Here is a 21,830-nt window from a genome sequence, read left to right on the forward strand (position 1 = left end):
CAAAATTGGCATTGATTGGTATCTTGTCTACTTTTCCACTATCTTATCGTTAATATTTCTACATCATTAAATATTATTTGAAAACATGATTGTAAGGTATACTCTCACAGTGAGATCTTGATTCATCTTAACTATCCCTCTGTATTTGGAGATGTTTATGTTGATTCCCATCAATATTTTAAAAAGAAAAGAAGCATATGATTACCATCCTTGCGCAGAAATCTCTGTATACATTTCCAATTATTTTCTTAGTATAAATGCTTATAATTGCAAAAACTGGGACAGAGGCACAGGGCTTTGCTCTATACCTGTCTCTTTAGAAAGACTACCGATGTCCTGAAGCAAAGAGCTTGTCTTGGCCCCCTTGTCATGCCAGAATATGACAAAAGCCTGTTACATTGCAGGTGCACTATACACACTTGAGGGATCAACAGTTGGAGAGAAAAAGAATTCCACTGAACTCCATCCTCTCCCTTTCCTCCTGTGAAAAAAAAAAAAAAAGAAAAGAATATCCTGTCTCCTGTAGACATCTACCTTGCCTTCCCAGATGAAGGGAAGAAGAAAGTCTTCTTCTAAGAGAAAACTTGCCAAGGAGATGCAGGTTTCCCAGAGAGCTGGATAACAAGCCCTGTTGCTGCTCAGCAATGCCCTTAAGGGGCCCTGCCCCCTGCCTTTATAAAGCCGGTGCGGTGGTGGGGCAGCCATAGCTGGCATTCGGCCTCCAGAGCACCAGCACTGGCACTGGCACTGGCACACGCTATGGCAAGTGAAGTGCAAGACCTGCTCTCCCCTAGGAAAGGGGGACATCCTCCTGCAGGTAGGCTGCCACCTGCCCTCAGTCCTGCAGGCTGTTGCTGCTCCCCTCTTCCACCAATGCCTTCCATGGAGCACCCTAACAGACCGAAGCTTCTCTGCCTACCCAGTATGACTTTAACTCCATGCAGCCTGACTTCCTCTTATGTCTTTGATCCTTCTTAGCTTGTATGTAAAGCCACCTGGGGATTTGTCAGACCCCCAGTGAGCTAAAACCTAATTACCTACGGGAGTGTATGGATTTGGGGCTGTGGAAAGGCATAGGTAGAGAGGTTGCACTTTTCCTCCCTTGAGGCAGCGTTCCTTTCATGGGGCCCTGGCTGTAGATTAGCAGTGACACATCTACACCAGGAAGATGGTTTGCTACCATGGAAACCTTTCTCTTTAGAGGTTCCAGCTGTAAGACTCAGTCTCCCCAAGATGCCTGTGCATCATGTGACTTCCTACCAAGGCAAAGCAGCTTCTGCACAGAGGACAACAATCACATTTCTTTCTCCCTCCTCAGGCTTTGGGGATGTATTTACCTGTCAACAAGCTGAGAAGTACTTTTAAATCAAGACACAGGACTTGAGGAGGCTGACTGGAAAAAGTAGCTGTCAAGGTGTTTGCAAAGCATCCATAGTTGTCTTTTTTTTTAAATTTATGCTATCTATATTGACTCTCTGGAATATGGAAATTAGTTTTATTGTACTTAACCATATGTTCATATAGATTGGCTGAGGTGTACAGGCCTATTTTTAGCCAGTTTTATATTCTTCCAACTGCCTTCCTTCTTTTTTACTAAAGAAAGACCTCAAAAGCTTGACTGCTTTGTTCTTGCCTTTCTGCATTTACAAAAACATATTTACGTCTAATTCTCTGGCACCTCTAGGCCAAGGTTATTTCAATAATCTTGGCTGCAGATGGTGATGGCAGGTATCGTCTTCACAGAGAGTCAAAATGTAACATTGTTTTGGTGGCTTTCCGGCGGGTAGCCTGGCCAAAAAGAGTCCAGATTTTACTACTCATTCTGAGTTTCCAGCTCTAGACATCTTGCTCTGATCTCCTCTGGTAGATTACTGATATTTTATATTTGTAATCAAATTTAGCAATATTTAACATTACCTATATTTAAAGTTAATGATGCTAGCTAACAGTCAGGAAGTATACATGCAAATCATTCGAAGAGAGGCTCTTTACACAGACAAAGACAAAAGAAAAAAGAACTCCATTCTCATTATGTCATTTCCACTCCAACCCTTCATAAAATGGCTAAGCTGAAACCTGTTTTGCTAAACTACATTTATGCACAAAGAACACAGACATAAACTTAACCAAATGAAAGTTCGAATGAAACCACCGGGAACTTTCTGTCCCCACCACTAATGATTGCTAATTACTCTGTGTACATAGCACACCATGACTCCATCAAGCATGTCACAATGCCTCTGGCATGACAATTAATTATTATGAACTGTGACACTACAGATAAGAGGTTTTGGATAATTAGAATGGAGATGAAGGCAGACTTTTGCCTCCCCACTGAGCACAAGGGAACAAAGAAGTGTCATCCTTCAGCCTGTCTTGCCACTAATTTTAAGTCTGAATCTGTTTGCGGTGGTGCAAAATTTTATTTATGGAACAAAAACAAGTGCCAAAATTCTATTAATTTTTCACTTGATTTTTATAAGCAAAATACAGATCCCTAAAAGTGGGAAGAAGATATGATTCAGTGGGGAGGGTGGGACATACATAGCCTTTGGAATCAGACAGACCTGGGTTTGAACCTCAAATTCATTTCACATCTTCAAGCCTGAGTTTCCTCATCTCTGAAACAGGATGCAATAAATAACATCTATCTAGTAAGTTTGTTGTAATGATTAAAAGAGATCACCTCTGTAAAGTACCTGGCACCTGAATGTTAGCCGCCTTAAAATGCAGGCCCGGTAGAACACATCACTATCAAAAGAAATTATCCTCCCCAATTTCAAGACATCCTGATGCTGGAGCGGCATTAGACACTACTGCAGTAGTCGGAACAGAAACTGCAATGGAAAAAATATGTGCCTATCCCATCACAGTTAAAAATGAAATCACTCAGCTGGGCACAGTAGCTCATGCCTGTAATCCCAGCACTTTGGGAGGCCGAGGCGAGTGGATCACCTGAGGTCAGGAGTTCAAGACCAGCCTGGCCAACATGGTGAAACCCAATCTCTACTAAAAATACAAAAATTAGCCAGGCGTGGTGGCACGTGCCTGTAATCCCAGCTACTTGGGAGGCTGAGGCAGGAGAATCACTTGAACCTGGGAGGCGGAGGTTGCGGTGAGCCGAGATCACACCACTGCACTCCAGCATGGGCAACAAGAGCGAGACTCCGTCTGAAAAAAAAAAAAAACACTTAGAAGTCAGCCAGCTGCATCTCTTTCCTACCTATCTATGGAGCAGTCAGTGGTTTCACTTTAATGTGTATTAATATAATATATTGCATCTCTGATAGCCCTGGTTATACATTTATGCTGTGAAATGAGACTACATAAAACACAAGGTGGCCTGGGCTCCAGTAAGCAGAGCTTGGAATTTTCTGCTTTCTTGATTTGTCTCACTCTCACTTTCAGAAGAACCCCATTATATGAACAGCAGCACCAAAAATATGTGAGTAGAAGGTGATCCCAGGAAGCCAGATATATGATGAATAGAAAGAAGAGCAGTGGTTCATGACTTTTTCTATATTTCCTGCACTTTTTAATTGGGTCTAAGCCAAATGAATCAGAGCCATTAGAGGTGTTGCCACTGAATCCCTAAAGAGAATATGTTTTCTGACTCATTAAAGAGCGAAGGAAGTTGGAGGGGGAGTATGCCCAATTGTAAAACTAATGCAGAAAATGGGGGACAACCATAAACTGCATATGGACCACGGTCATTTGAAAACACTCACACACTCCAAAGGCTTGAATCTCTCGATTCCATTTGCTCAAGTCAACTTGGGGGCACTGGAACAGGACAGAACCATGAAGTTAAAAGAGAGAGGCTGTGAAATTCACCTCCTCCTGCCCCAGGGGACAGGGATTTGAGGACTGCAAGAACAGCTGCCATTCGCTCAATGCTGACTGCACCTGGCACAGCAAAGAGACTTCTAGACGTGGCAACAGCCCTGCAGATGGGTGATGTTTCACGGAAGAGCAAACGGAGACTCATTGAGACTGAGGGACTTGCTGAAAGCCACACAGCTAGTGGGAAGTGGAGCTGGAACTGGAAAATGAAGCTGACCTCATGTCAAAGCCCTCTTACTCTAAAGCCTTTTCTGTTTGCTCCACAACCTTCTCTTGATGAGGGTTTTGGGGGTCTTGATTGGCAGCCTAAAATTTCCTGATAAATTAACTGTGAATGCAAAGTAAGCATTTTGCAAACATCTAAACTTTTCATTAAACCTTCAAATAGATGTTCTCATTCACAAGGCAGAGTTTGCACAAACCTTTGTGCCTTTCAGCTTTTTCACATACATTGTCCATGGATTTGTGAAGGAAAAAGCCGAATTTTTTTTGCAGGCTTATGTTTATCTTCACTACTCTCTACCAAAAACTGTGAAAAAGATTGGAAAATCTTAGCTGGAAAATTATCATTTAGAATTCTAAACTAAATGATGTATTTTTAAAAATTTATAAACTACAAAAGCGGTCACAAGAGTATAATTCTCATGCAGAGATGGGAAAGCAAAGCTTCATTTTCCCTGCTTAAATTTAGGTTTTCTAGTGAAATTATCTAAAAGAGCATCTCCCTTTTTTACATTGTCTATCTCTAGTTCATCTTCATTATTGAAAGGACTGAAAGTCTTAATTTACATATTTGTACTCAAAATCCTGTTAAAATGTTAAATCAGTTCATATTTTACTTTGCCCAATTCCAATTGATCTTTCTGCAAAGGTTCAAAAGGCAGGATAGTCCCAAACATGGAGTTACGTAAAGGATTACAAACTTAAATGGATCGATTTGGATACAGTGAAACTTTGAAAAGGTGTCTTGAATCGAGGTATCTAGTATAAGCAAAATGAGCAAGAACCTGATTGTGTTGCATTGTAAATAATGGCTTGTCTAGACCCCAGGAGATCATTGTGATCAGTGTTCCCAGCAGAGATTTTAAGATGACCCTCCCACAAACTGACTCCACCTGGTTCAGTCACCCCAGTGTAGTGAGAGCCCAAATCTATATCAGTGCATCCATCTGTAGTCTAGGGATATTATCTTCCGCTTCTTTCTACTGTACATAGATGACCAAGTAAGATCAGCTACCAGAACAAGTTTGGTACAAGAACTGCGTTCTGGAAATCCAATGTGTGTTTCCCTTATGCTTCTGAAATTGCTGAGTTAGAGCCCACAGCCCTATGACAGAGAGGATTTAAAGACTGCTGGATGGAAGTAGGAATCTTATGGGGAGGACTTTTTCTTCTTCCCTGTAAAATGTCTATCTTATAACAATAAGGATGAGGAACTCCCATGTTTATGGTTTAGCTGGGTGTGGTGGCGGGCGCCTGTAGTCCCAGCTACTCGGGAGGCTGAGGCAGAAGAATCACTTGAACTCAGGAGGCAGAGGTTGCAGTGAGCCGAGATCGCTCCATGGCACTCCAGCCTGGCAACAGAGAGAGACTCTGTCTCAAAAAAAAAAAAAAAAATTATTTTGGCATTTATTTCTTTGTTAAGTGCCTTATGTTCTTTCCAAAGAGAAAGAAGTGAAGAATTTTTTTTAGAGGTAGATGAAAAGAGTTGAAATTATAATAAGGACTTTATAATAAACATAATCTAGTTCAACTTCCACTGAATTCCCCAAAGTTCTCCTAAGGTATTCACGACAAAAGAACTTCTTTCCTTCACTTTAATACACTGAGGTACAAAAAACTCATTATTGTGTTAGGCAATCTATTTCATGTTGAATAAGACAAGCTTTTACAAGTAGCCAGACTTTACCTTTCTGGAACTCTTCGTCTTTGGTCTTCGTTCTCACCTCTGGAACCACATAAAATAAATATAAATAATAATTAGTAATTAGTAAGTGCCTACCATGCACCAGGTTCTTATGTCACCTCTATTTTCTGACAGCAGTAGTCAGTATTATTCCCCATTGAAGGACGTGGAGACAGTCTGAGCCATTTTAAGTGTCCTACTCACAGTCACAGAGCTTAGGAGGAATAGAGTTGTCCAACCCTACATAACATTTCCTCACCAGTAAACTGCTCCTCTGCCCTCATGACAGCCCTTCAGATCTTGGAAGATGGCTGCCTAAGCTCTCTTGAGTCTTTGCTTCTTCAGGAGTTATCTTACTAGATTCCCTAATTCCTCATGTAGCATGCCTGCCTTCACTCTGGTCACTCTCCTCTGAAGATTCCCAGATTGTCAATGTCCTTCCAAATGAGCGATACAGAACTCAGCATTCCAAGGGTCTTCTTTTCTTTTTTTTTTTTTTTTAAGACAGAATCTCACTCTGTCACCCAGGCTGGAGTGCAGTGGTGCAATCTCAGCTCCCTGCAACCTCTGCCTCCCAGGTTCAAGCAATTCTCCTGTCTCAGCCTCCCAAATAGTGGCTGGGACTACAGGCAATCACCACCACACTCGGCTAATTTTTGTATTTTTAGTAGAGATGGGATTTTGCCCTGTTGGTCAGGCTGGTCTTGAACTCCTGACCTCAGGTGACCCACCTGCCTCGGCCTCCCAAAGTGCTGGGATTACAGGTGTGAGCCATCGTGCCCAGTGAGGTCTTCTCATCTTTAACTAAAACAATTTTGCTTCTATAGTTGGTAATAATAGTTAATCCAGGTAGAAGAAAATGTGTAGGAATAATAGCATCAGGGAAAGCAAAAGGAACACTAACAAGAAAATAATTACAGCACACTATATATGAAAGGCACTTGTCATAAGGAGAATGAAAAATACTGTTGGGAGGTGTATCAAAGGCCCCAGAGCTCTTATTTGATTCTGCTTAGCATTAAGCAACAGTGCTATGAGCAGACACCATCTCCCATACGGAGGCACACACGCCTCAAACATTCTTTGGGAGAAAGCCCATCCCTTGATTTATTTCACCTGTACTCCGTGGCTATTCAGAAATGTTTCCATATAATTTCATTTTTGTTGCTGATTACTTTGTATGCCATATGTGTGTGTATAAAGAATTTATATATATAAAGAATGTATATATATATATAATTTAAAGCAGATAATGTATAAAGATAGTATTTGCTGAGGCTTATATATAAAAATCAATATTTCTTAAACTTGGTAATTCAAATGACCAAATGGAGTTTATTCCATGAATGCAGGAATGGTTGAATAGTAAAACATCAAATCTTAGTGACACAAAACCCATAAGAGATTGACAAGATCACATAAAAACAGCAGATTTCTGACTGGCAAAAACATTATCAATAAAGTCAAAAAGCAGTAACTGGTACAATATAATATTTTATATTTGCAATGTATCTCATGGAAAAAGAGTTCCTATAAATCAATAAGAAAAAGATAGGAAAAAGACTAGCAATTCAATAATTGAAAAGGACAAAAGATTTGAACAGCTTACAGCAAAGGAAATGCAAATGGCTTCTAAAACACAGAACCAAGCTCAACCTTTAATAAAACATGAGAAATGAGAATTAAAACAGTGAGATACCTTTATCTATTTTGTAACTTATTGGCTGACAAAACCAAACACTTTATAGCTCACATTGTTAACAGGGGTATGGAGGAACAACCACTGTCATCGTGGCTGGTGAGATTCTAAACTGGTGCAACCTCCGCTAAGGGCAATTTGGCAAGATTTAACAAAATTCCAAACACGCATACTCTTAAGAACTAACAAGATCACTTTTAGGAATTTCCCCCACAGGTATGCTTGTATTTGTGCAAAATTATGTATCTAAAACTGTTAGGAGAGGAAGAGCCTAGAAGAGTCAGAGTGACATCGTTTGAAAATCACCTCCATCTTAGAATGAGCGAGGCACATTCCTTGCTAGTCACAACCCCATGGTGCTAAGATGTTTACAGCTGAGGAAGCAGCTTGGTAATGCCTGCAAGAACAAACCCTTACAACCACAGAAAGTCCAGATGTGCCAATACCCATAATGATAATGCTTTCAAGATAGTAACAGTTATGCTTTGATGTACTCACACACCAAAACACCAAGGATGGTTTTCTTTACATCAGTAGAATAATAAATCTTGTCATGTTGTCTGCTCACCTGCATGTAGTCACAGTTTAGTCTTTACATAGACAAGACCCCTATATAAGAAAAACTGAAAAACAGTGTGTTTGTGCACTCACTTTCTGAGGACACCCTACTCTGTAATGGAGTTGTTTCTAATAAACTTGCTTATTTCACTGAGCTCTGTGACTCGCCTTGAATTTCTTCCTGTGCAAGATCCAAGAACCCTTTTTTGGAGTCTGGATCAAGACACCTCTTTTTGGTAACAAAAGGATATTCATTGCAGCGTTGTTTGTGATAGCAGTAGATTAGAAACACATGAAATGTCCAACATTAGGGAACTAGTTAAGTAAACACAGGATGTTCATACAATAAAATGTTAAAGCAGATGTTAAAAAGAAAAACACACAAATGATATATAGAGATATAAATGTAGATGTAAATATAGATTTGGAACTTTCTCTAAAATATGTGATTAAATGAAGAAAATAAACAAGATGTAGAGCAATGTGTACCTTAGGCTACCATTTTATAAAAAATAAAACCTGAGTGTATGTGTAGAACAACTGTGGATGAAGACACAGGAAGCTTATAACATTAGCAGTATCTTAGGAGATAATCTAGGAAGTTGGAAAATAATTGTAGGAGGGAGACTGCAGACCTTTTTATGGCTTTTGAATTTTGGGCCTTATGCAGATAACATAACCAAGACAATAAATTAAGTAATAATTGTAAAGAACAATGATGAAGTCAGTTCACAAGGGCACAGAGAAATAGAATACATTTTCTTTATTTTTCACTTTATTGGACCACAGTTTTAGAAAATCGCCAGTCTGGCATTTTCATAAAAAGAATTAACAGGCTCAAACAAATCAATGTCTATTTAGCTTTTTCTCATTTGAGCTTGTCAGATTTTAGATGTGCAAATTTCCTGGGAACAGAAAAAAAGCATTTGCTTTGACTTGCTATCTGAAATGAGTTGTTCCTTTTCAAAAGTTGATTTCATCTGACATTGTTAAACACTTGAATTGCTGTTAGGTCATCTGTAGCCTAATTAATACTAATTGATCACTTGAATGGCAGGATTATTAATGCAGTTTAATTACTCATTAGAACATCTGAGCTTGGCCAACACCGGAGTTTTGGGGCTGGTAGAATCAGAACCATCTCTGTTGAATTAAATGCCTTTTGTCACTGTGTGCCCTGACTTTTGGCTCATCTCTCAGAATCTGGCTTTTGAAAGCTTTGGTTGGAAAAAAAAATGCAAGCCACTCACAACTTTAATCTGGTGGGAAAACAGAGGGTCACATTGTAATTGTTGGTTACTATTGTGGGGAATGTAATTGGTTTGATAATAAGAAAAAATGTTTTTCAGTGAAATGCCTAAGGGAGTATGTTGTTATTCTCCTCCCTAAATCTAAGGTGTAACCTGCTTTTTCAGCCTTGGTTCCACTTCTCTGAGCATAAACAAGTAGCTCTCAGCCCTTCCTCCACCCACACCTGGTTTGCCAATAAAATATATATATATTTTTTTTATTGTGTTGTTTTATACAAAAGTTTAGATCTTTAAAAAATAAGTTCAAAAATTATTTTCAAATCTAAAGTCATACTTTTAATAACAAAGCAAGCCTTCTCTCACTGTTCTAACTTCCATGCTGATTTTTATCTGTTTGTAGTAAAAGCTGGAGGAATGAGAATTTCCAAAAAACAAGAAATTGGCGTCTTGGAGAGACATACCAAAAAAACAGGATTCGAGAAAACAAGGTAGGGACTCTTAATTTTTCTCCATCACCTTGAGGAGTTTTGAGTGACTCTGCCTCCAAGAGTTGTTTTAGGACAAACCAAGGCTCCCTATGCCTTTGGAGGCAGCCAGAGAAGGGGGCGGGAGGGGGAGGGTGTGATCTGTGGTGAGTTAGGGTGAGGGGTGGGGAAAGGTAGGTGGCTACCCTCCGGAGGGATCCCTCTGAGAGGGCTCCCATCACGACCCCCACCCATTCTCCTCCTGTCTGTGGCTTTGCACTTAATAGGCACGGTCCTAAATGCATCCAAACCTGACACCCATCCTTTTATCCTATTTTCAGATCAGCCTTTAAAATATTGTTCCTAGGCTGTCTCTGTTTTCATAATATGCTTTCCGCTGAAGTAAATGTCCTGAATTAAAAATAAATGTCTTTTTTGTTTTAAATCCATCACTGAATTATTTAGAAAGTAATGGCCACTATATCTGGCATAGCCGGAAGGCACATGGGTACCGAGCAGCCTCCCCGCTGCTCCTTCCGCCATAACCTTGACGCCTGCGCTATTCTCAGTACTCAGCAGAGAGCTGTGGGCTGGATCAGGTACGCAAATGGCCCAGCCACTCTAGGCCTTGGGTAAGGAAAACCAGAGCATTTCAAAAAACAAGAAACACACAGAACTGGTTCTTTCTGAGGAGTACTTCAGAGACTATTAATTTGGAAATGGTTTCCACAGATCGGTTGATGAGTAATTCAAAAGGATCTGAGTAGAGGATGCTCCAGGCACCTCTGTAAAAGTTAAACCATCTCAGAAAGAGAACGGGAATAGACTATGGCACTTCTTTGACTCTTTTCTATAAAATTATTTTTAAATCACTTTTAAAGATTGCTGCGTAATTTCTGGGAAGACATTTTTTGAGGATTTGCCTCCCTCCACTTTAGAATGAAATACTGATTCGCCCCATTAGCAGCAAGTCATTTGTTATTTCTGATATCAGAAACTAACCATCACATGACAAAAAGGAAGCTGTACATCCTCAAGAGTGGAGGTCACACGTTATTTATCTTCTGACCCAGCATCTAGGACAGTTCCTAGAATAGTGAATGCATTCTGTAAATGATATCAGACTGCGATTGAATTGCAAGCTGATTAACTTTGAGACCTATTCATTCTGTATCTAAAACCTGACTCAAGCATGTGCCCTGCTTATTGTAACATTAGTTAACCTGCCTGAGCCAGGGGCTCAGGAACTAAAGTGTCTTATCTTGGAAATGACTTACTAGCGGACAGCGAAAGGACAGGTCATTCATTTCTCTGCATCTCAGAAAAATGGGACTTACTATTAATTCTAACATCCACTGAACATTGCAGGCAGGGGAGTTGGCTAGAGGGTAATGAGATAGTGATTAGAATCTTCTTTAAAAACTCAATTGTTTTCTAATAGTCGTTAAATGACAGGAATTGGACTTTTACAGAACTTAAACAGCAAAAGATAGCTCTTGCCCTAAGTACCAGGGACAGAAACAGGTTATGTGGAGCTTGAATCTTACGGACTTTCAGGGCCATTTTAAAAGAAAAATAACCAAAAATGACCGATATGAAATGGGTAGGGCCCCTCCCAGGGCCTTGGGAGGAGCCATTGTGGCAGGAGACCCTAGGCTTAAGTATCATTAGCTCCACATATATCCCCCTCTGCTATTTACATCTCCTAGCAGGGCATGTGCACAGGATAGGAAAGCCTTGTTTTCATGGACAAACACTGCTTTGTATGTCATCTTAGAGAATAGCTTTTTAAAAATATGCTCTAGACCAGAATTTTCCAAACATCATCAATCCATGTCCACTTCCTAATAGCTTCTACAAACCAACAGAAACCATCCAGAAAAAAATATATGCCAAGTGCAGAGTTTCTTCAAGACATTGTACTGTAGATTTGGCCCTGAATGAAACTCTCCTACAAAATAACTTGGTCTGAGAGAAAGAAGCCAGATGCAAAAGGGTATGAGCTGTAGACGGTTCATTTTATGAAGCACAAAAACAGTCAAAACTAGTCTTTGGGGCTATAAATCAGGATAGCAGTTATCCTTAGGGGCAGCTGGGTTGACCAGTGATTTCAATTTTATTCAATCTATATGCTTATAGTATGTGCATGTTTCTGTATGTATATCATATTTCAATAAAAAGTTAAAAAAAAATAATGGCCGGGCACAGTGGCTCACGCCTGTAATCCCAGCACTTTGGGAGGCTGAGGCGAGTGGATCACCTGAGGTCAGGAGTTCGAGACCAGCCTGGCTAACATGGTGAAACCCCGTTTCTACTAAAAATACAAAAAATTAGCCAGGCATGGTGGCGCATGCCTGTAATCCCAGCTACTCGGGAGGCCGAGGCAGGAGAATCGCTTGAACCCAGGAAGTAGAGGTCGCAGTGAGCCGAGATCACACCATTGCATTCCAGCTTGGGCAACAAGAGTGAAACCTGCATCTCGGAAAAAAAACAAACAAATGATAATAATAACTTGGCCTGCAAAGCTTGTTGTGTGTAGCACATAGGTACACAGAGGCAAAATCTGTGTCTTCTAGATGTTCCTAAGCAGAGTGAAAGCATAAAAGGCCGGAGAGACAGCCCTCTATAAATCATGTGGCCTTTTCAGTGGGAAAATTTTTTAAGTCCTGTTCAAAGTTTCTTTTCATCTTCACAGTGCCATTGCAAATGTTGCCAAAATACAGACACTGGATGCCCTGAATGACGCACTGGAGAAGGTGAGCTGTGGGCAAATCACATAGCACTCCAAGTCAGTCTGCCCAGCGGATCCGGCTGCATGGGTGAATGAGCGGATGACCACTGAGGTTTTTTCCAGCCCAGAGGTTTGATGTCCTTGTGAAAGAATTTGTTCTCTGTCAGAGGAACACAAAGTGATTTGAGTGGGAGAAGCTGCTTCTCTCAAATTCCTAAAGTGTCCATTTAATAAATCATTTCAAAAATAAGATAAGAAAGTGGGAATCATGATGCTGAGTTTGCAGAATGGTACTTTGCCATCCCAAATATTTCTTGGAAACATTGGCATGTTTTTATAAAAGGCAGCCTGTGGAGTGGGGCTTCAGTGGTTTTTGACCTTCCTCCCTGCCCCTGTGTTCCTATAAGGAGATATTTGATTTGAGGAGAGGGTGGGTGGTAGAGGGCTGCATGGTCTAGGGTTGGAGGAAGGCTGGACACCAGCTGGGTTTATAAGTAAAGTCTGCTTATAAAGGTAGTTGACCAGGGCTATTTTTATTTCTATATTCTGAATTCCTTCTTTTCTTTTCTTTCTTTCTTTTTTTTTTTTTTTTTGAGACAGAGTTTCGCTCTTTTTGCCCAGGCTGGAGTGCAGTGGTGCAATCTCAGCTCACTGCAACCTCCACCTCCTGGGTTCAAGTGATTCTCCTGCCTCAGCCTCCTGAGTAGCTGGGATTACAGGCATGCACCACCACCCCCAGTTAATTTTGTATTTTAATAGAGACAGGGTTTCACCATGTTGGCCAGGCTGGTCTCAAACTCCTGACCTCAGGTGATCTGGCCACCTCAACCTCCCAAAGTGCTGAGATTACAGGTGTGAGCCACTGCACCTGGCCATATATCCTGAATTCCTTCTAGGTAGTTCTAGAAACTCAGAAAACTCTTACCAAGTAGACAGTGGTTTGGTTTTCTGGATTCAAAAGTTTGTTTTCAAATTTTGTAGGTGAGCTGAGTGAGGGCCCTTATTCTACATCTAGTAGGCAAGTACATTACAGTTAAGGTAATATAGAGCCACTCTTTCTGCTACTGCCATGTTTATGGAAGGGGCGAGACAAAGTGTCCTCTGTAGAAGGAAGACTTGCTGTTGCAGCCAAAATCAGATGCCTGAGGACCACCAGCTCAGCCTTTGAAAAAGATTAGTGCAGCTGGCCCCTGGGCCCCCCATTTGGCACTGGATTCATCACCATCTGTATGGCTTTGAGCAAGTTACTTATCCTGTGGTTCAGTTCCATGTGTGTATAATGGAGGTAAGGAAGAGTGCACAGCTTATAGGGTTGTTATGTGGAGACAATGAGCTTACATACATGAAGGTCTTGGAAGAGTCTCAGCACAGAGTAACCTCTTTGCACTCTGTTAGGGTTAGTAGTATTGGCTTTTATGACAGTGAAATAAGGCAGTACATCTAAAGGCCATGATGTTACAGGGCAGATTGTACAAGGTAAGATCTTGATGATGAGCCATAGCTACAGAGCCTTCTCACATGGGAGCCTTGGTTCTCCACTCAGGTAGATTTAGGGTGAAGTCATAAGTGACTCTCTGCCTTCCTGGCTTCAGAGGCAGGGCTGGTGTATGATACCCTGTAACACAAGCTGCCTGCTCCCACATCTTACATTCTCTTGCTCCTGCCCACTAAACACCACTTCCTTAGGGCAAGGGAATGCTCACAGTTGTAAGTGGAACTGGATAGAATAGACGTGTTCCCCTAAAATGTTTGTTAACTCAAAATAAAGTATTGAAAAGGAAAGGTCAATAAAGGTTGATCATGCTGTGTATTTGGTATGATGCCAGAGTTTACGATGTGTTCTTATAGACATGTGATATGCTTATGTCTTTGACATATCACTTCTTTATTTCAAAGGTAAAAAGAATAACCTCTTCCCTAAGTAACAATACTTAACAATAATAATCAGTTGTATTTGGAAACCATAAGAGAACATTGAGATGGTGTGCTGTTAGAAATATTTTTAACAGGCCCGGCATGGTGGCTCATGCCTGTAATCCCAACACTTTGCGAGGCTGACGCGGGCGGATCACAAGGTCAGGAGTTCAAGACCAGCCTGGCCAATATGGTGAAACTCGATCTCTACTGAAAATACAAAAATTAGCTGGGTGTGGTGATGTGCACCTGTAGTCCCGCTACTCAGGAGGCTGAGGCAGGATAATTGCTTGAACCCAGGAGGTGGAAGTTGCAGTGAGCCGAGATCGCGCCACTGCACTCCAGCCTGGGTGACAGAGTGAGATTCCATCTCAAAAAAAAAAAAAAAAAGAAATATTTTTAACAGAAACTATAGCTATTTTTAAAAATATACCTTCATGCTCAGCTCAGTGTTTAGTGGAGTAGGACTGTGGCTAAGATTGCACGGGTTACTGGTTAGGAGAGCAGGTCCTAGCATCAGCCATAGGCTGCCAGGTTCCTGTGCTGGCTGTGTATCTTACTAGCTCTTTGTCCTGGGGCAGTTTTCTTCACTTTTTTGTGCTCCTCTTTCCTTATCTGTAAATGGGAATGTGAGTACCAGTATCTACTTCACAGGGACATGTTGAGAGTAAAATGAAGTTATATAATACATGCACAGTGCTAGGACACTTAGCCCTCAACAAGTGATATCTTCTGTTCCCAGGCCTGCATCCCGCCATCACTTGGAATCCCAGGTAAAGCATAAGGCACCAGCAACAAAAATAAGCTCCAAGATTACCATAAGGGACTATCTCAAAAACGAACATTGGTAGAATCCCTGTGTTTCCATATAGCTAAGAAAAATCCCACTGAATCCATCATTCAACCTGAAACCTAGTAACATTTCACAATAAATGTCAACCTGGGGTTGAGATCTGCTGACCACTAGATCTACTGAGATCAGCAGTTGTGTGGGACTGAGTAGGAGGGGTTGATTACAAATGACCAGAGGAAATTTGGGGGAATGATGGGATGGTTATTTTTCTTGATTGTGGTTGTAGTCACAAACTGTATGTACTCATCAAGACTCATAAAGCAGCACATGAAAAAGGGTAAATTTTACTGTAGGTAAATACTTGAATTTTTAAAACTGAATAGCCATGCTGCATAAACTATACAGGGTGATTCAAAAAATATATGAATCGATATATAAAAGATACAGAGATACAGGTATCTTTTAATACATTTTTCCTGCATTACAATGATTCTCCTCAAGGTATATATTGCCACAGAGACCTAACAATATACAGTTGGTCAGAATAAATGCAGTGGCAGAATTAAGAGTCACATCCTCTGCATTTATTAATACGTGTTCATGCCCTCAGTTACAATCATGTCTAGTCCCAAGAACCCATGTTATTTCTCATACTTATTTTAAGAAATTAAGTCTCTAAAGAAACCCCTCTCCATAGGAACACATCAACCATTCAACCATGGCAGGAAAATTCTCTCTGTATGCTACTCACCTCTGAATTCCTACTTCAAAATCAACATGGGGTTTAAGATTTTGGAGATTGAAAAATAGTGCCCGAAGGGCTGGAATTGGGTAAATCAAAGTGGGAAGCAGCCTAGAATCTACCCCCCTAGTATTTTCCCACCTCTCCCCTCCACACAGCCTGCTTTCTCCCACCCTACCTCATTTCTCCTTTCCTCCCCACTCTTCAGCCAGCCTTCTCCACCTCTTGAAGCCCTCAATAATAACAGAATTCATGTTGCCCAGTGGCAGAACACATGACATGGTATTCCTGCAGAAAACAGGTTATGTAGCCCAAAAGCTCTCTAGGCTAGAAATCTGGGAGACCTGGTCTTAGATCACGTTCCACCCACTACTTATAAGTTATTTGACCTTTTAGATGTCACGTAGCTCCTCTGGGATTTGTGCGCATTCATTTACTTTTAAAAAATTATTTTAAGGCAGGGAGTGAACGAGAATGATACTGCCAAATATATTAATCCTCTGGACAGTCATGGCAGTTAAATTTGGCAATAGTTGTGAAACTTCTCAGAACATAAAAGTATCCAGTTAAAACATCCGTAATGGGGTTGCGTTATGGTGTGGAGGGGGAAATGCTGAAGCCTGGTCAAAGTTGGGGCTACTTTTTTCAAGCTGCCAGACTTTGGGTCACCACTGCCAAAGCCAGTGAGATGTATGTGAAATGGGATCCTGGGGGAGAGAAAACTATCAAAGGCATCTGCAAATTTTAAAAGTCTTCTCTTGTTCTGTAGATTAATATCACTGTAGGAGTATCCTTGAATTTCATTGACGAGAGCTGAATGTTTTGTTTTAAGCAGTTCGCTTAACAGGGTGTGGAAATTTAAGTGCCAACATTCGAGTTGGCAGTTAACACCCTGGAAAGATGAATGAAAGTGCTGCCAGTCCGCTAATACTACCCAACTTCAGGCTCTAAAACAAAACCTGCAGCTGATTTTCTTGCATCTAGAATTTCAGGGCTCTCTAGTCATAAAGACCTCTATCACACTTCTTTTGCTTTTTCTCTGAAATGAAAAATATAGGTTCTGAGGTCACAGCTACCCAAGATGAAGGTAAATTCTCAATGTGGAAGTTTCTATTGATCCACTTTCTAAGTTCAATATGTTGCCCCTGTAATGGAGCCACAGCAAGGCAGGATCCTTGTACATATACTGGCTTTGAATTCTTTCTCTCGTGGGGTTACCCTAGATTCTCTTACCCTAATGAATGAGACAAGAAACACCTTTCATTCTACAAATACTACCATTTTACAAAGACTAATGATGAAAATTCCACAGCTTCCGCGAAGTTAAAATGTCAGACTAAAACAAAGCTGGCTGTAGCTTATACTCTGGAAAGCTGTTTCTACTTATTTGTAGTTTAGACTTGAAAATAAACTTTTCCTATCTCCATTGATATAAAATCTACCACAAAGAATTAGTACATTTAGGAGCTGACCATTTTATTGACAGTTTCATCAATTCTGACGGAAGATCCTTTATAGACTGTCCACCCATAGCCCCAAGTCCTACATCGGGATGCTCCTGACTGAGGCAGGTAGGGAGGTGAGAAGGAGAACTTGACTTTCCTTTTATCATATTTTCAAGTTGCTATGAAACCCTGCTCCGGGCACCCCAAAACCTGTACACTTGTAGCTTAACAACTATGGGCGGTTTCTCTATTATCTTTGCCAGAATTATTCCTACTTTTTTCTCAATCCTGTTGATTTTCTTTTCTTCTCTCAAACTTTCCCAGATCAGTTCAGATGGCCAATGGGCCACAGGGGCTGACTTTGTTTCCCAAATATTCTGATCTGTGGCATTCCTCTTCTGAGAAGTAGTTGAGGAGTGCTTTTAGAACTTCGGTTGAATGCCTCAGTTAAAATGTAACCCTTAACACTTCTGTATTGCTGGTGGGAATGTAAAATGGTCCAGCTGCTGTGGAAAACAATATAGTGGTTCTTCAAAAAATAAATATAGAATTGCCATATCAGGCTGAATGCGGTGGCTCATAACTCGAATCCTAGCACTTTGGGAGGCCAAGGCGGGAGAATTGAGTGAGCCCAGGAGTTCGAGACCAGCCTGGGCAACATAGAAAGACCTTGTGTCTACTAAAAATATAAAAAATTAGTCCAGCATGGTGGCACATGCCTGAGGTCCCAGTTACTCAGGAGGCTGAGGCAAGAGGACCACTTGAGCCCAGGAGTTCAATGTTGCAGGGAGCAGAGATCACACCCCTGCACTCCAGTCTGGGTGACAGAGCAAAACCTCAACTCAAAAAAAAAAAAAAAAAAAAAAGAGAGAGAGCGAGAGAATTGCTGTATGATCCAGCAATTCCACTTCTTCCAATATAATCTTCCCATATATTGGAAGAACTGAAAGTAGGGACTCAGAACAGATATTTGTACACCAGTGTTCATAGCTGCATCATTCACAATAGCCAAAAGGTGAAGAGATCCTAACCAAGTATTCATCAATGGATGAATGGATAGACAAAATGCGATATATATATACACAATGGAATATTATTTAACCTTAGAAAAGAAGGAAATCTCGACACATGCAGTAACATGGATGGACCTTGAAGACATTATGCTAAGTGAAATAAGCCAGACACAAAAGGACAAATATTGAATGACTCTACTTATGGGAGGTACCCAAAGTAGTCAGATTCATAGTTGTAGAAAGTAGAATGGTGGTTGCCAGGGGCTTGGAGGAGGAGGGAATGGAGAGTTATTGTTTAATTGGTACCGAGTCTCAGTTTAGGATGATGAAAAAGTTCTGGAGGTGGATGGTGTTGATAGCTGTGCAATAATGTGAATGTATTTAGCACCACTGGACTAACTGTACACACACTTTAAAATGGTTAAAATGGCAAGTTTTATGTTTTGTATATCTTAGCACAATTTTTTTAGATGCCCAAACAATGTAGCCTCTAAATTGTGGAGATCACCCTGGATGTGATCAAATAACAAATTAGTGCCGAACTAAGCAGCAAATATCGTCTATCACTTATTCTAACACTACTCTCTTTTCCTTTTTCTTTTTTTTTTTTTTTTTTTTTTTGAGATGTAGTCTTGCTCTGTCGCCCAGGCTGGAGTGCAGTGTCCTGATCTCGGCTCACTGCAACCTCCGCCTCCTGGGTTCACGCCATTCTCCTGCCTCAGCCTCCAGAGTAGCTGGGACTACAGGCGCTCGCCACCATGCCCGGCTAATTTTTCGTATTTTTAGTAGAGGTGGGGTTTCACCATGTTAGCCAGGATGGTCTCGATCGCCTGACCTCATGATCCGCCCACCTCGGCCTCCCAAAGTGCTGGGATTACAGGCGTGAGCCACCGCGCCCGGCCTCCTTTCCTTTTTCTTTTCCTACCTCCACTCATCATCTCTTTCACACTTAAGAACAACAATCAACATGTGGCTTTCTTTGTTCCAGTCCCAACTTGTCCTCTTATCCTCCCTTACCTTGGCTAATTGCCCAAATTTCTGTTATATCAGAGTTTTTGTTTGTTTGCTTCTCACCCGCTTTTACCTTAACTAACTTGTCACATTTTTCTTCCTACCTGCAATCTCTCAAATATGATTTAAAGCTAACCTGAAATAATTTATCTATTTTAGTTAAGACTAAAGACACACAGTCTGGAAATAAACTATTAAAGTCAGTGACCTCTTAAATTTCCTTCTGGATCTAATGTTGAAAGAAAACCAAAGCAAAGCAAAACATTCTGCCCTTAACACATTGTAAAATGCATGTCATATGGTCTGATGATAACGGATCTGACAAAAAAAAAGTCATCAGGTCGTTTTTAGACTCTAATGCAACATTTATGATCAATATCTCAATTATGTTTTGTTTCCATTCTGCTAGAATGTTGACAGAGATAATCCTTGGGCTTAATTTTTGTGTAACTTGTACCTGCTCATTGTAAAAAAAAAAAAAAATTTAGTACTGATAAATAAAGCGAAGAAAAAGACTAGGCATTGCCCATAATTCTATCCCCCAGAGGTAACCATTGCTAACACTTCAGTGTATTTTCTTCCAGTGTGTTTAATTTTTTAAAACCAAGAAGAAAGGACTTTTTGGAGTCACGTTTCATATGAAAGGGACTGCTGAGTGCCTAGGGCCTGGGCAGAGACATTTGAGAAGAGATGTAAGGCACATATGTTTTCCCTGGCTTAGAATAGCCCAAACAAACCATAAACAGTGTGATGGCTAGGGTCATGAACAGTTTATCTCCCCTTTTATTTAATTTGAGGGTCAAGGCAAGGGCATCTAAGTTCAATAGTGATAAGTTAAATTCCTACTGAGCTGAGGCATCCCTTCCTTGCTGGCCAAGGGAGGTTTCTTTAGGTACTTTTATATATTGATGGGCTTGGAAACTAAGAACTAGCATGGACCCAAAAGGTCACTGGGTCCAAATTCTCCTCCTAGGAAAACCATGTCTGAAGTGGTCAGCAGCATTGGGCATGCTTTCTATCTTAAGCTATCATTAATGTAAATTCCACAAGGTCTCTGGGTTCCATATGAAATGTCTCTTATTGTCAAAAAGTCTCAGCCTGTGTTAATAAGCCCATTTAAGCTTATTTACTCATAGATGTCTTCTGTGGAGGAGACTAATCAGAACTTTTGTTCCCTGAGGCTAGTAGGCCATCCCTCAGCCTTCTCTTCACTGGGCTATTTAGATTGAACCATATGGAATGGCCAATATCACATCATTTTTGACCTTAAAAAATAGCAAATGTACATACTTAGACCTAATAAATAACCCTAACTCTTCTTAACTTCTTTCAGAGGTTCTTTAGTTCTTTTGACAATTGAGGAGTTTTTCGTCCCCACTCTGGACCTTCTCCAATGTCCCTGTAGCCTTCTTAGAATTCAGTGATTCATAGATGCATACTAGTGCCAGAATAATTGCTAACACCACAGAGAACTGATGCAGACATAATTAACCATTCCTACTTTTTAAAATGTCAATTGGAATTTTTTAAAATTAAAGACAGTAAATGAGAGAAGACCCAGGTTAAAACATACTCCCATGGGTTTAGGGCTAGAAATAGTATGGAAAAAAGAGACATTATCAAATAAATAAACAAAATTGTGAGATTCCCTTGATCAACGATATCACTTTCTACTAGTTTAATATTTCGTGACCAAGAAGATCCAATATGCCTATTTTTTCTTCCCTTCTCACCTTTAGCTCAACCATAAATTTCCAGCAACAGTGCACATGGCGCATCAAAAACCCACACCTGCTCTGGAAAAGGTTGTTCCACTGAAAAGGATCTACATTATTCAACAGCCTCGAAAATGTTAAGCCTGGATTTAAAACACAGCCGTCTGGCCAGCTGCCTCAAATATCTGACAGCTTAGCAAAAAGGGCCAAAGCTTTCCATAGGTGTGCTGCACTTGCTTGGTAAATTAAACAGCTTTTGTATCTTCCCCTTTGACTTCAGGTAATAAAGCATCCAAACTTGTAAATCTGACACATCCCTGTGCCTCTTTTTGGTCCAGGTCAGAATCCCATTGATGTTTGCATGTGTAATTCTGTAGACTAAGTGAAGCATCCAGAATACCTGACTGTTCCATCCACCTCCCTGCATAAGCACTCTTCTTGACACTGACCCTACATTGTTCTACCCTCGTTGAGTTCTCCTTGAAGGCAGAGGTTGGAGAGGAGTAGACTGGGCTTGGCAAAGGTCAATATCCAATGCAAACATAAGGAGTGACTCTTCTCAGTTTGTTTGTCTAAGGATGTTCAAGTTTTCACTTGAAGTGAAATGTCTTTTCCAGTTTCCCACATAAGTACATAGTTTGTTTTCAAGGCTCAGTGTGGGAAAATGAAAAATTAAATTGATTACAAACATATTATTTTCTGCCAAGCAATCAAGGACAGAAGGTAGAATTATAGCTTCAGTGGGA

The 21,830-nt window shown here is 40.6% G+C and overlaps 1 protein-coding gene across 1 annotated transcript; it reads left to right on the top strand.

Moving 5' to 3' along the window:
- The first annotated feature begins 705 nt into the window (after positions 1 to 705).
- On the top strand, positions 706 to 21,389 carry DAPL1 (death associated protein like 1). The gene is made up of 4 exons (XM_054478997.2): positions 706 to 817; positions 9,657 to 9,744; positions 12,416 to 12,476; positions 21,109 to 21,389. The coding sequence occupies exons 1-4, from the start codon at positions 760 to 762 to the stop codon at positions 21,223 to 21,225; spliced, it is 324 nt and encodes a 107-aa protein (XP_054334972.1). The 5' UTR covers positions 706 to 759; the 3' UTR covers positions 21,226 to 21,389.
- The last annotated feature ends 441 nt before the right edge of the window (positions 21,390 to 21,830 follow it).

Source organism: Pongo pygmaeus, chromosome 11, assembly GCF_028885625.2.
Source record: "Pongo pygmaeus isolate AG05252 chromosome 11, NHGRI_mPonPyg2-v2.0_pri, whole genome shotgun sequence".
NCBI classification, from domain to species: Eukaryota; Metazoa; Chordata; class Mammalia; order Primates; family Hominidae; genus Pongo; species Pongo pygmaeus.